Source organism: Calliphora vicina, chromosome 2, assembly GCF_958450345.1.
Source record: "Calliphora vicina chromosome 2, idCalVici1.1, whole genome shotgun sequence".
NCBI classification, from domain to species: domain Eukaryota; kingdom Metazoa; phylum Arthropoda; class Insecta; order Diptera; family Calliphoridae; genus Calliphora; species Calliphora vicina.
In genome coordinates, this window is record NC_088781.1 from 100,236,659 (window position 1) to 100,252,786 (window position 16,128).

The window sequence follows — 16,128 nt, forward strand, 5'->3', positions numbered from 1 at the left end:
ATTCAACACTCATAAATTCAATTGGAAATTTGATCAGTTTGTAGATGATTGGTTTTCACTTTCGTTATACGACAGCCAAAGAAAAAAATAAATAATTGTAGTTAAATTGTTAATGATGGCAAAAAAATTGTTGTTATTGTTGGTGCGGTTTAAATTGTTGTTAAGTGTCAGTTTGCATTTACATTTTTGTAGATGGTGTGACAACACCCACCCTCTCTTACTTTCGCTAGTTGCAACCACCAGTGACACCTTCACTCACATTTTATCGTTTTGACACATTTGCAAATTGACCTGCTGCCGTTTTTGTTTGATTTTAATAAATTTTTGTGTGCAAAACAAAAAAATTTATTGTCAAATTTTCTAAATAAATAATAAATTGAATGAGGAGATTTTATCACAGTTGCATTGCTTGCCTCTCATTCTCTGTCAGCCCCTGAAATATTTGATTTAGGTTTTAGTTCATTGTTTAGTTGCTGGCTGGTTTTGTTCCTTCGATAATCCGATTACTATTCTGATAATGAACACATTTCAATAAAATGCAACAAAAGAAGTAAAAGCAAATGAGAATTTTGGAAAAATCTATATAATTTGTTCATGTTTCTTTTACTTTTTTTTGGGATACAATTGCAATATGACCCGTTCGACATAAAGAATGTTCGTACGCACCGTTCCAAGCACACATGTCATTACAATTTTTTCCATGCATGCATGCATGATTGTTGCCTGCATGCATTCATGTATCCTGCACAGATCTGCTGCATTACATTCATTCATATTTTCCGATGGATTAAAGCTACTCACTCGTTGACTGACTGGCTGGCTGGCAGACTAAATGACGGACTACAATCAGTAGCAAAATTTCTAACCATGACTTATAATTGGATTTCAATGACTGCAATTTGTTGATAATTTTTAACGAAAATCGCATGTACGTGATTCGAATATTTGCAGGGTGGTTTGACAGACAGACGGCCAAACAGTCAGCTTGCTGTATATACAAATGTGTGTGTACTATATGTTTGAAATCGTTAAATGAATCGCAAATGAGAAGAAACATTATTTTGAATGATTTTTCTTTTTTTTCACATCAACTTTTACATGCAAACAATTGATTGCAATTTTATCTTTAAACCCACCACTATGAAAACTGAACAAAAGCTTTGGCACACTTGATTAGAGAGGGAAACAAATCCAAATCTTCGACACACAAATGTTACAATTCAATGTGCTGAGTTGGGAAACAAAGAACTAATTGTAAAGAAACACATTTAGAAATAAGGGATTAATGGCTATAAGGTCACATAAACCAATTTGAAAATAAAATGTTTACTACCACAAAATGATTAGAAAATTATTTAGTTCGAGTTAGAACGTTAAGGTGTGCACACTTTAGTTTCTTCATCCGCGTTTTTTAATAACAACATGAATAGTAATAAATCATCAGACAATTCTGGAATATACCAACCAACAGTTATGACGAACAACCCAACTCCTGGACCCAAATATTTGGTTATGTCAAGAACAAAAAGTGAGCAGACCCTAGCCAGAGTATCGCCGTTTTTAATTAAAAGAGTAATCGACTCTGTTTGCGGAGGTGAAGTCGACAGTTGCAAGAAATGGAGAGATGGAAGAATTTTAATTAAAACAAAAAATTTCATCCAAGCTGCAAAATTACTCAAGCTGGAAGTACTTTCTCCTACAATTGATGTTGAAGTTATTGAGCACAACTCTCTCAATTTTGCTAAAGGTGTGATTTATTGTAACGACCTGAGGGGAATAGGCGAGGAAGAAATTCAACATGAATTAAAATCTCAAAATGTAAGAAAGGTTGAAAAAATAAGAAGAAGGAAATCAGCAGACAATCTAGAAGAAACTGGCTTGATTACTCTTACATTCAACAGCACATCTCTGCCATCGGAAATCTCTATTGGATACGAAAGAGTAGAAATACGTACGTATGTTCCCCGCCCTATACGTTGTAGAAATTGCTTTCGATACGGTCACATGGAAAATATATGTACAAATATCAAGTTATGCTCAAATTGCTCTAACGAATTCCATAAATGTGAACAATTCAAGGAAGTATGCAAAACTGCAAAGTCTTGTATTAATTGCAAAGAACAAAATCTGGATTTTAATCACGCCACAATCAACAGCAAGTGCCCAATATATATCAAAGAGAAAGAAATTCAAGCGATTGTCACGCTTGAAAAAGTCAACAAAAATAAAGCTGTAAATTTGTACAAAGAACGCCACTCAAATACTCTGTAAGGTGCATCATCTGAACAAAGCGTTAACACACCAGAAATTAATAATAATGAAAGCAATTACCAAAATACACCGTAGCTCATCCACACACCTTGCTGTAAAAGATTACTCTATAATCCTTGAAATATCAGAACGATCCAGATTTTAGAACTACAAATAAATATAAACAATTATTCTCTCTTTTAACAATTATTTTATAATTGTATATTAATAATGATATGTATCTCTTATATATTAAATTGACTACTCTGTTTTTAAAATATCAACTTCTATAATTTATAATTGAATATATTTATAAATCTGATCTGATTAAAAAAATGTGAAAAAATAAGATTGAAAAAATATATATTAAATTAGAATTAACTAAAATTTACAATTGAATATAAATTTATTAGACAATTTAATAAAATATACAAACCCAATAAATAAAAAACCTTAATATTTATAAAAATTGTTTGCTGCATTCATTCTTTAGGAGAAAAAAATATAGTCAGTATATGGACAAAAATTACTGACTAATAAATTGTACATATAATAAACATTTTTAAGACTCAATTTGATACAAACAAAATATTGGGAGATATAATACTGATATTGAGACTTTCAATACATTTGTTTGCCTGAAATTTCCCATTTAGTATTGGATGGTGAATTCCTAAAAAAATTGTTTCTAAACATTCTAATGTACATAAATAACACAAATTTCACGTGAACATGATCATGATCATTGATCTAAAAATATGAGATTTTAGAACAAAACTGCAAAAGTTTAGTTTGCAAATCGTAAATTATTAATCAAATTACCTCTACGATGGGTAGTCATCTTGACGCGATGTAGAGGCTTAAATGCTATGATCTGTGTTGGCCATGATGGAGGAAATAGTTTAACTTGAGTTGGCTGTCTCTGGTACAGTCTTCCATTCCAGAAGGGCACACGTTGAGCATGACACTAAGAACTACCCTCTCAATATGTCCGATAGCGTCAGTTCTCCTTGGAGGTGGCTATCAGATGTTCCATGGAACCATTTCCCCCTCATTGAGAGGGGTGGTTTTGGTCCACAAAGGCTCATTTAATGTCCATCCGAAACCCATCAGCACCTGTCTCTCATATTGGGCGGCTCAATACCTGGCAGCAGGTATGAAATCTAACCAAAATTTTCCGAAAGGACGCATGGAAGGTCGCAAATCATACCCCATTACCTGGTCGGGGGCTTCATAATCTCCGGGGTCCCTACTCCCACAGCAATGATAACGGGCTGTGGTGAGTCGAATGTTACTGCGACCCAGGCTAGTCAGGTGATTACACCGGGCTAGACTAGTCTGCATGCTACTGGTGGCGCTGTAAAAACTTTAAAGCTATAGGTGGTAGTGACCTAAGCGGCGATGTAACTCTGGATTTCTCCGCATGTTCTGAAGCCGCACCACCAACTCTGCCACCGAATAAAATCTCAGGCATGAAAACCCTGCCAGAAGGGCTGCTATCAAAGTCGAGGATCTCACAAAGGAGCAACAAGCTTCCCACTGCCCCAATTACGGATACGGAAACTAAAACGATGGAAACACTTCGAGGAGATTTTTTTGAAAAGAATGACTGAAAAATATGGAGAATATGCTTCGAAAACTACATACCTTTTAGCAGAATTATAAAGAGTTGACTCCGACAGTTCATAACATATTGTCGCATAGCAAAGATATAATAGAATATCAGACTATCAAATACAGATTACTGAACACTTTCAAATTATCAAGGGTGAGACAAAATGTTAGCAACATCTTCCGAACCAATTGTTTCATCACTGCGGCATGTAAATTCACGAAAAGAGTTAGAAAATAATTATAGTTCAGAAATGGTTAGTCTTTTAGATATATCTCCTTTTACGGAATTTGAGCAATATTTTAGAAAAAATTTAAAAATAATATCAAAAATCTATTTTTTAAAACTTTTCTGGAAAAGAAACATAAAAAATCAAACATTTTAAAAAATATTTTATCTTACTTCCCATAATAATTTCAAATCAATTGTCTATCATATGCCTTTTAAATTCTCATTTGGTTCAAAAGTTATGATTTTCACAACGAAAAAACTCAAATGGCGCAACTGTACAATGCCCGACTCTGACAAACTAGAGTGAACGCATTCTCGGAATCCCATACATATCATGCTTGGATGAGCTATCAAGGATGAATCTAAGACGAATCTAATCCTTCATCAGAGAATATGGTTGGTTCAAATCAGATACCCTGCTGTTTACACCTTGTGTGCCACAATTGGTTCAGTTTTGACCCTAGTGAGCTGCTTGAATAGTGGCTGTCCATGGAACCTAATCAAATTATTTGACATTTAATAATTTAAATATGTTTCTCAAATTTGTATTACCAATTTGAAAATAAAATGTTTACTACCACAAAATGATTAGAAAATTATTTAGTTCGACTTTGAACGTTGAGGTATGCACACATTAGTTTCTTCGTCCGCATATTTTAATTTTTAATAACAACATGAATAGCAATAAATCATCGAACAATTCTGGAATATACCAACCAACAATTATGACGAACAAGCCATCTCCTGGACCCAAATATTTGGTTATGTCAAGAACAAAAAGTGAACAGACCCTCGCCAGAGTATATCCGTTTTTAATTAAAAGAGTAATCGACTCTGTTTGCGGAGGAGAAGTCGACAGTTGTAAGAAATGGAAAGATGGAAGAATTTTAATTAAAACAAAAAATTTCATCCAAGCTGCAAAATTACTGAAACTGGGAGCACAACTGCCTCAATTTCGCTAAATATGTTATTTATTTTAACGACTTATATGGAAGAAGAAATTCTTCATGAACTAAAATCACAAAATGCAAGAAATGTTTAAAAATGAGACGAAGGAAAGCAGCAGACAAACTAGAAGAAACTGGCTTGATTACTCTTACATTCAACAGGATTTCTCTGCCATCAGAAGTCTCTATTGGATTCGAAAGAGTAGAAATACGTACGTATGTTCCCCGCAGTATACGTTGTAGAAATTGCTTCCGATATGGTTATATTGAAAATATATGTACAAATATCAAGTTATGCTCAAATTGCTCTAACGAATTCCATAAATGTGAACAATTCAAGGAAGTATGCAAAACTACAAAGTCTTGTATTAATTGCAAAAACAAAATCTGGATTTTAATCACGCCACAATCAATAGCAAGTGCCACATCTATTTCAAAGAGAATGAAATTCATGGGATTGTCACGCTTAAAAAAGTCAACAAAAAGAAAGCTGTAAATTTATTCAAAGAACGCCACACAGTGGTATGAGAAAAAAAAGAGGGAAATAAATCTGTTTCCATTTTCAGTAAAAAAATCTATATAAAGGTAAAATTTCATTAAAAAATATTCATAAATAAAAATTTTATTTCAATTTGAAATATTTGTATCGTCGCAAAAATTAAATGAAAAAAATTTTTTGTCATATTTTTCGAAATAGTATTCCATGATTTTTTTAATTGACAAAAGTTATATAGTGAGTGTCACTCAAAATCGTACAACGTATTTTTTTAAAATATTATAAAATTATACAATATAGGTGATTATATAAAAAATTTAAAGTCATTTTATTAATTGTATTTCAAAAAATATGTATTTCAACAAAAAAGTTAACAAAACCTCAATTCGTTAAAAAAAATATTGATGAAAATTAAAGAACATCACAAAATTCATATTTCACTTAAATTCGTACAATTATATTAAATTATAATTAAAACTTTAAAAATTAAAAAAAAATGTTAATATTAAAAAATCCTAATACTTTGTAGGGTATAATTTGCTATTTTTTAGTGCCTTTACGTTTTTAAATGAAGCGTTGATATTCTGGGCACTGACAGTCTTACCCAATTTTTTTATTTGTGGATAAGGGCAATTAAAATTATACCCAATTTTCTGATAGGTAATATCACACACAATATAAAAATAGCATTTTAAAATATTCCAAAACATCAACTTTCTAAAACTAATGAATAAAATTTGACTACGATGGTGTACGATTTTAAGTGACATTCACTGTATATATTATTGAAAAATAGACAAAATTCCATAACCTTGATATATAACATGTCAACCTTATGTTTTTTACGTGGCAAATTAATTAGGGAAAACTTAACACCTCGCAGAGAATTTACCTAACACTGTTATTAGTGTCATAAAAAGGTTGTTAGGTAGGCGCAAACATACTTTTTTATGAATTTCTACAGCCACTTTTTTACGATCAATCCTTAAATCCTTATTACAAAATAATTAAGAACATATTGGGGCATCTAAAATAGGATTCTATATTTTGATATCGACTATGCGATTTGAGAAGTTTTGCCAGTTGAATTTTACATAAAAAATAGGTCATTAAAAAACTGGAGTAGGGTGGGTAAAAATGTTGAAAATTTAATTTTCAAATGCGAATATCTCCTAAGCTATAGGAGATAATTGATATCTACGAACACAATCGGAACACAAACGAAGAAATAGGATCATTTTTAAAATTTAACATACCCGAGGTGTCCTACTTTGTGGACCCCTGGCCTCGCTCCTGGTGGGTCCAAATTCAAAACTTAAACTCGACAACACTTCCTCTTTGCGCATGTGCAATTTCATTCAAATCGGACTAAGCGTTTAGAAGTTACAGATTTATTTCCCTCTTTTTTTTCTCATACAACTGTGCAATGTTTTAAAGATAATGTTATATAGACAAAAGTGAGTCACTACTTATTAAACTTTTTTGATAAACAATTTTTTTTATACTTAGTTTTTTGCTTTTATTATACTTATGTGCTGAGGGAGAAAATACTATAAAAGGTATTAATGAAAAGTTTAATAACGTTTACATTTTTCATCCGGTTAAAAAAATTAAAACACAGTTTTGTTAAGAACTAAATAAACTACTTTATATATAGTTATAAATTAGCAAATATAGCAAAATAAGCTATGAAAAGCAACTAAAATCCAAAAAAGTTGATAATTTTTTTTTCTTAAATTTCTGAGTTGCTTAACATTTTTGCATTCCATTTGTTTATAGGCAGCTAATTTTGATATATATTTTAGATAAGTTAAACTTTAATTCTGTATTAAAACTAGATCGGTGCCAATAGTTGCAATCCTAGTCAAACTTGCGTAGGTAAGCCAAAAAACATTATATATTTTAAATGAATAAATTTAAAATCTTTCCAACAAGGTATAACAATTCTGTTAAAAATAATTATAAATATTTAAAATACGCCCTTGAATTAGGTATAATTTTAACTCCCAAAGCTTTAAAATGGAACGTAGTGTATTCTGTCGCCATTTTCGAATACTTCTGTTGACATAATAACTAAGTATAATTTCTGCAAATAATTATTGCTTGACATCTTAACTTTACGATACAAGCTGTTTTATGGTTAATTTCAATCATTTGCGAGATGCATACACCTTATATAATCCACTGTGCAATGGTCTATTTTATAAAGGTTTTATAAATTATTTGTTTTAACATAGGAAACAAATATAGCATTTTCTGTTTTGTTGCAATTTCATTCCGCATACGTTATATGGATTAATTCAACTCCTGGATCGAAAGCCTTTTGTAGGCCAATAAGTTTCGAATATACAAAAGAAACCAAGATTACTACACAAGATTTGATAAACTTAATTCAATCTGAAATTAATGCCTTGGTACCTATTACAATCGGAATAGCTCAATATTCCTTTAACATTTCTTTTGATAAGAAACTAACGATGATCGAGGGAAATGTCAGCAACGCAATAACATGAACATTATCTACTTGGTACTATTCCAAACGTGGTGAAAAAATCAGAATTTTCGAAAATATCCAAGGAGAGAACTAAAGAGGAAGTACTCAAATTCGGAATATCTCCTCTACATGCCCGTATAAAATTTCTGGAATATTTTCTATATCTAGCATGTAATTTAAAATACAGAAGCATACCAGAAAATAGAACTGAAGATCTGATGGAAATGAGAGCTACGGAGAAAAGAAGAATTCATTATGCAGATTAGATGAAACATTGATGCACCACTCGAAGGATATGGAAGTACAAATGATGGAAATACAGCTAGACGATTTTTCAAAGATTTTCAAACCACCTCAGATATAACGGGAGTTAATATGGAACTACTGAAAAAAGTCAATATTATTTTAATGGCAATAAATAGTAAACACAAAGTGAATGCAACAAAATTTCTTTTATCGTTATACTCTTGGAAAGAAATGACACAAACAGCGCATTAAGTGTTATGTCATGGAATATTTCTGCATAATATTTTGCCCTTAGGAGAACTTACAGAAGAACCCCAAGAATCGAGAAATGGGGATTTCAAGAATGTTCAGCAGTACAGCTTAAGAAAGTGTTCTCGACAATCTCAAAACGAAGACATTATGAATAATTTAATTTTATCATCAGATTCAGTCTTATCATCTATGAGGAAACATTGGATTTGCTATAGAAATTTGACGACATACCTATTACTAAAAGTAATAGGTTATTAAAAAGACGCGAGGGTATTTTTTTATAATGTTGTTTAGTTGAAGGTTCAATTCTAACTAATTAAAATTTACAAAACTAAATAATTTGCCAAAAATTAATAACAAGTGGTTATATTTAACAACAAAAACATTAAATACAATAAATAACAATACATGCACGGATACGACAGTTGAAATTTCATTCAGCATACGTTATTTAACGAGCAAAGAGATTTCAGTTGGTATAACAGAAACTATCTTTCACCTATCGGTTTTTTAAATTATGAAATTCCTTGCTTTGATTTAAATCTGAACATAAGTCACCGGTTTTTTAAAAAAAGTTTATCTGGCACACAGGATAGTGCCCTTTTGGGAATTTTGTGTTTTTTTTTTGTTTTTATTAGATTTAGGTTTATTTTAAGAGTTTCTTGCTTTAAAACGCAGAAATTTACTATATTTTAAGAGAAAACTCAAGTAGATTTGAGTTTATCTTAAAAATATTCATTTATATTTGGTAAAAAGTGAGTCATAATAATCTTATACACACTATTCCTTCCAAAACTTAGCATTGGTCCAACAAATTATTTATTAATCAAGTTAGCTTTTAAAAATATGCCAGATATTTTATTTTCTAAATCATTTCTTTACAACTGTTATTTCAGTCAAAATGAAAATTAAATTAAAACAAAAAATCCAGTATTGTCTTTCAAAAAAAAAGCAAAAGATTTGAAGGTCCATTGTCACACTGTTTCAAAAGCCACTAAACAATATAAGGAAGATTTGAATATTGAAAGGAAGGAAACCTGGATCTGGAAGAAGAATAGGTCTTCCGAAAAATTCTATCAGAAAAGCAGCTTGTAAAGTTAAATGCTCTGATTATTTTGTGCGCAGATTCAAAGCTAATGCTGGGTTGAAGTATTCTAAAGTTCAAAAAGTATCAGATCACAATGCTTTAAAAAACTTAGAAGCAAAAGAACGAACGATAATATTAAGGTCGATGAAACTTATGTACTATCAGACTTTTCACAACTTCCGAGTCAACATGTGGACAAAAAAAAAAAAAAACAATCAAAATTCCATAAGAAGTTTCATGTATAGCAAGCCATTTGCAGTTTTGGCAAAATATTCCAATAATTTGTGACAACACAGAAATATATATTACGGAGTGTGCCTTCATATTTCAGGGCTGATTTGGCAACATGACACTTCGGAAAAAAACTACATTGATTGGTATTCAAATAATAATGTCAATTTTGTACCATGGTAGGCAAATCAACCCAACTGTCCAGATTTTCGGCCTGAAATCGAAAATAGGGAGCAGCAGACTCAAAGACAAAGAAAATTAGAGGAAAAAGTAATAGTAATGGAGGAACTACTATCCCAAATACATTCTACATCGGCAAGGACATCAGTATTATCACAGCAGCAACCACAAAGTCAGAAATATATCAGTAATATTGGTTACAATAACCTCAGAAACATCAGTGCTAATATTATATCTGAAGGTACGGGTACGGATGAACCAATAGAAATTCATTTGACCGAAGATGATGGGGCACTATATTCAAATAGTTCTGCAGAATCTGGGCGGCTACAAATTTGTCTGGATCCCGAATAAATAAATATTGATATTAAGATTGAAGATAATAATACATAAAGAGAAGAAAACTGGTAGAACACCAAATTGTTACAAAAACTGTCAGCAAAGATTATATACGGCAATCGATTACGTAAGACGGCTAAAGTCTGAATTACCAACGTAAATACCAGACCATTGCAAAATGTTATTGCCTTATCCACAGGCAATAGCAACGTTGATTGTGATACGGGCATCATTAGCTTTGATCTGGAAAATATAATGTAAAATGTTATTACCTCACCCACAGGCAATAGCAACATTGATTGTGATACGGGCATCATTAGCTTCGATCCGGAAAATATAATGGTATCGATTGGGCCCAATGACACACGTATACCAGTTAAGTTATATGACAACATGAATTGGACCTCCAACTCGATTGCGACCAGGGAGATTCTACGGAAGGCAAATCCACCCAACTGTCCAAATCTTCGGCCTGAAATCGAAAATATGGAGCAGCAAACTCAAAGAGAAAGAAAATTAGAGGAAAAAATAAGAGTACTGGAGGAAAATCGAAAGGTAGAATTACGTGTAGAAATACTATCCCAAAAACATTCTACATAGGCAAGGACATGAGTATTATTATCACAGGAGCAACCATAAAGTCAGAAATATATCAGTAATATTGGTTACAATAACCTCAGTAACATCAGTGCTAATATTATATCTGAAGGCACTGGTACGGATGAACCGATAGAAATTCATTTGGCAGAATAAATAAATATTGATATTAAAACTGAAGATATAATACATAAAGAGACGAAAACTGGCAACACAGAAAATTGTTACAAAAACGGTCAGCAAAGATGAGACAATTATATACGGCAATAGATTACGTAAAATGGCTAAAGTCTGAATTACCAACGTAAACACCAGACCATTAAAAATGGTATTACCTCATCCAGAGGCAATAGCAACGTTGATTGTGATACGGGCATCATTAGCTTCGATCTAGAAAATATAATGGTATCGATTGGGCCCAATGACACACGTATACCAGTTAAGTTATATGACAACATGAATTGGACCTCCGTCTCGATTGCGACCAGGAAGCTTCTAATGGCCATATTTGATCGGCAAATCTTGGCTACATATTCTATGACTGGCAAGCCTTCGCCGGCCTTTAATGACCAAGGCAAACCACTAAAACAAATGTTGGATCCCAAAGTCATAGCCGACATTATATATGCGGTAACTCACACAGAAATATATATTACGGAGTGTATATAAAGACAGCTTTTACCTTTCTTAAAAAAACACAGGGTGCGTTCATATTTTAGGCCTGATTTGGCAACATGACACTACGGAAAAAAGTACATTGAGTGGTATTCAAATAATAATGTCAGTTTTATACCACGGAAAATATCAGTAATATTGGTTACAATAACCCCAGTAACATCAGTGCTAATATTATATCTGAAGGTATGGGTACGGATGAACCGATAGAAATTCAATTGGCCGAAGATTAAATAGTTCTGCAGAATCTGGGCGGCTACAAATTTGTCTGGATCCCGAATAAATAAATATTGATATTAAGACTGAAGAAAACTGGCAACACAGCAAATTGTTACAAAAACTGTCAGCAAAGATCAGACAATTATAACGGCAATAGATTACGTAAGACGGCTAAACTCTGAATTACCAATGTAAACACCAGAACAATGCAAAATATTATTACCTCACCCACAGGAAATAACAACGTTGGGCATCATTAGCTTCGATCTGGAATATAGAATTGTATCGATTGGGCCCAATGACACACGTATACCAGTTAAGTTATATAATAGTATATAATAATATATCAGTAATATTGGTTACAATTACCTCAGTAATATCACTGCTAATATTATATCTGATGGTACGGGTACGGATAAACCGATAGAAATTCATTTGGACGAAGATGATGGACATTACATTTAAATAGTTCTGTAGAATCAGGGCGGCTACAAATTTGTCTGGATCCCGAATTAATAAATATTGATATTAAGACTGAAGATAATAATACATAAAGAGACGAAAACTGGCAGCACAGCAAATTTTTACAAAAACTGTCAGCAAAGATGAAACAATTATATACGGCAATAGATTACGTAAGACGGCTAAAGTCTGAATTACCAACATAAATACCAGATCATTGCAAAATGTTATTGCCTTTCCCACAGGCTATAGCAACGTTGATTGTGATACGGGCATCATTAGCTTCGATCTGGAAAATATAATGGTACCGATTGGGCCCAATGACACACGTATACCAGTTAAGTTATATGACAACATGAATTTTACCTCTGCCTCGATTGCGACCAGGAAGCTTCTAATGGCCATATTTGATCCGAAAATCTTGGAACCAATGACACACTTATACCAGTTAAGTCATATGACAACATGAATTGGACCTCCACCTTGATTGCGACCAGGAAGCTTCTAATGGCCATAATTGATCGGAAAATCTTGGCTACATATTCTATGACTGGCAAGCCTACGCCGGTCTTTAATGACCAAGGCAAACCACTAAAATAAATGTTGGATCCCAAAGTCATAGCCGACATTATATTTGCGGTAACTCACAAGTGTGAAGTAGCCGAAAAAGAAGTGGGTAATAACATAAACACAGAAATATATATTACGGAGTGTATATAAAGACAGCTTTTACATTTCTTAAAAAAACACAGAGTGCCTTCATATTTCAGGCCTGATTTGGCAACATGACACTACGGAAAAAAGTATATTGAGTGGTATTCAAATAATAATGTCAATTTTGTAGCTCGGGAGGAAAATCCACCCAACTGTCCTGATCTTCGGCCAGAAATCGAAAATAGGGAGCAGCAAACTCAAAGAGAAAGAAAATTAGAATTACTATCCCAAATATATGCTACATCGGCAAGGACATCAGTATTATTATCACAGCAGCAACCACAAAGTCAGAAATATATCAGTAATATTGGTTACAATAACCTCAGTAACATCAGTGCTAATATTATATCTGAAGGTACGGGTATGGATGAACCGATAAAAATTCATTTGACCGAATAAATAAATATATATAATATTAAAATTGAAGATAATAACACATAAAGAGACGAAAACTGGCGACACAGAAAATTGTTACAAAAACGGTCAGCAAAGGTGAAACAATTATATACGGCAATAGATTACGTAAGACGGCTAAAGTCTGAATTACCAACGTAAACTCCAGACCAATGCAAAATGTTATTACCTCATCCACAGGCAATAGCAACGTCGATTGTGATACGGGTATCATTAGCTTCGATCTGCAAAATGTAATGGTATCGATTGGGCCCAATAACACACGTATACCAGTTAAGTTATATGATAACATATGAGCCTCGATTGCGGGCAGGAAGCTTCTAATGGCCATATTTGATCGGAAAATCTTGGCTACATATTCTATGACTAGATAGCCTTCACCGGTCTTTAATGGCCACTAAAACAAATGTTGGATCCCAAAGTAATAGCCGAAATTATATTTCCGGTAATTCAAGTTAGTTAAACATTAATTAAAAAAAAAAATCACACACAAAATTGTACGTGCTAAAAATATGATATCAGCTGACAGAACAAAAACTAATGTCACAGTTAAATTTAAATAAAAAATTATAATTACTTTTTGAGATAATTGGTGTTTTGTAATACATGCCTTGAGGCACCCTTGCGTGTTAGAGTGTTAATAAACGGAATGAGTGAAATCTGATTGGATAATACACTCCTCTAATAAAGAATAACTAACGTGCACCCATTATGTGGATTTTAGACAAAAATTTATTAAAATATTAGACTTAAATAATATATTCTTAATAAGTAGATCAATAAATGCAAAATTATTATAAAAAACATGTACCTTTTATAATATAAATCAAAATATTTTAGTTTTCTTGATTATTTTGAAATTTATACATAGAATTAAAAATGTTATGATGCGATATAATATAATTTCGATCAAGCTATTTTCTTATTTTTCAAAAATATTTATAACTTATTGAAAAATATGACAAAAAATGTTTTATATTGAATTTTGCATAGATACAAATTTTTCGAATTGAAATTAAATTTTTATTTATGAATAGTTTTTAATGAAAAATAAAAACGAATTTTGAAATTTATTATCAGCATTCCACAATTCCCAAAAAAGTGTTGAAAAATTCCAAAAATGGGAATTTTTAGTTTTTTGGCTATAATTTCCATACCAGGGTCGGAGTTACCGGAACCCTTTACAAAATAATTAGAAACATATTGGGCCACCTAAAATCGGTTACTATATTTTGATATAGAATATGTGATTTGAGAATTTTTGCCTAATGTTTAGTTTTACATAAAAATAGGTGTTCTTTGAATGGACCTGGTCCCCTCGGTAACAACAATTTTAAATTTTTTTTCATTTAAAATATTTTATAAGAACTTAGCTTTCAGAAAGTATAAATTCCTTAGAAATTTTTTGCGATAACTTAAAAAGAAAAAGTTACCCGATATCCTGATCGGATTACTATCAACATGAGTTGATTTCCACCATGCAGAGTTACCAGTAATTTAGCAAATGTACTACAGTAGGGTAATAGGTCAAATTGTTGGAATTAGCTAGTCCACCATTTGCACGCATTATATTAGCGGAATATATAAATGGCGTTAGGGTGAGCAGATTACATTTACTGGGTATCGGGTTTCTTCTTTTCAGACAGTTATAGTTGAAAATTATTCTTGGACAGACAGTCAGTAATACCTTTCTTTAGTGAGAATGTGGGAGATTTGAAATGGAAAAAAATGAGAATGAAAAACTTAAACAAATAAATAAGGTCTTACCTAGTCGCCGGCTACTGGCTAACTAACTTTTAACAAGGAAAAACCAAGCGAAAGTCTTTAAAAATATTTTTTTATGCTTCTGGTAGAAACAATAGAAGTAGAAAACACACAAAAGATTTTAACTTAGACTACTTTTCCTTACTAGCTTCAACCCGTCCGGTAATTAAATACTAAAGCTGTTGACTTATTAAAGGCAGAAAGCAAAGTGACTTTAATAAATTCAAGTCATTCTCAACCCGTCCGGTAATCTAATACTAGACAAAGGTGTTGACTCATTGAAGGCAGAAAGCAAAGTCATTTTATTCATGCAACTGGCGCTGCTTATATACCATTTTCTAATACTCAGTTGTAAATAAAAAGTAATGATCAGAGTAAAAAGTGTAATATTAAAGAATTGACAGAGTTGAATCTTGTAAAATCCGTTAAATTCAAAAATAAACGTTAAAAGTTAAATTTAAATAATAATTCAATAGAAATGAAATTAAAGTATATAATACAATATTAATGTTAAGAAAAATAAATAATGAGCTGATTCAAAAGATATTTATTTATACATTTTTCTTTTAAAATTCATAAAAATAATTATGCTCCTAATGCATAAAATTAAAGTAATTTTAGCCGCTTCACTTTTGCTTGAGGCAAAACTTCGGGTGGTATTGGCTCTTCTCTTTCCACTAATTCTTCCGCTATTTCCTCTTCAAAAGTCAAACAATTTTGTTCCACCTCATTTTCTTCATCATCAGAAATATTTTCAATATCGCTTTCTATGAGCAGGTCAACAATATGTTGCTCTGTAAATTTACTTGGCATTATTTTCGTAATAGGTTACAAATGTGCAGCGGGCTGGGTACACTTATGTACCTTACTTTGATTATTGAATTGTTAACAATAAAATTATATATTTCTTTAAAATAA

General features: G+C 32.0%; 1 protein-coding gene across 1 annotated transcript; it reads left to right on the plus strand.

Moving 5' to 3' along the window:
• The first annotated feature begins 1,422 nt into the window (after nucleotides 1–1,422).
• Nucleotides 1,423–2,271, plus strand: LOC135950753 (uncharacterized). The gene has a single exon (XM_065500284.1). It carries the CDS (start codon nucleotides 1,423–1,425, stop codon nucleotides 2,269–2,271), a length of 849 nt encoding a protein of 282 aa, XP_065356356.1.
• The last annotated feature ends 13,857 nt before the right edge of the window (nucleotides 2,272–16,128 follow it).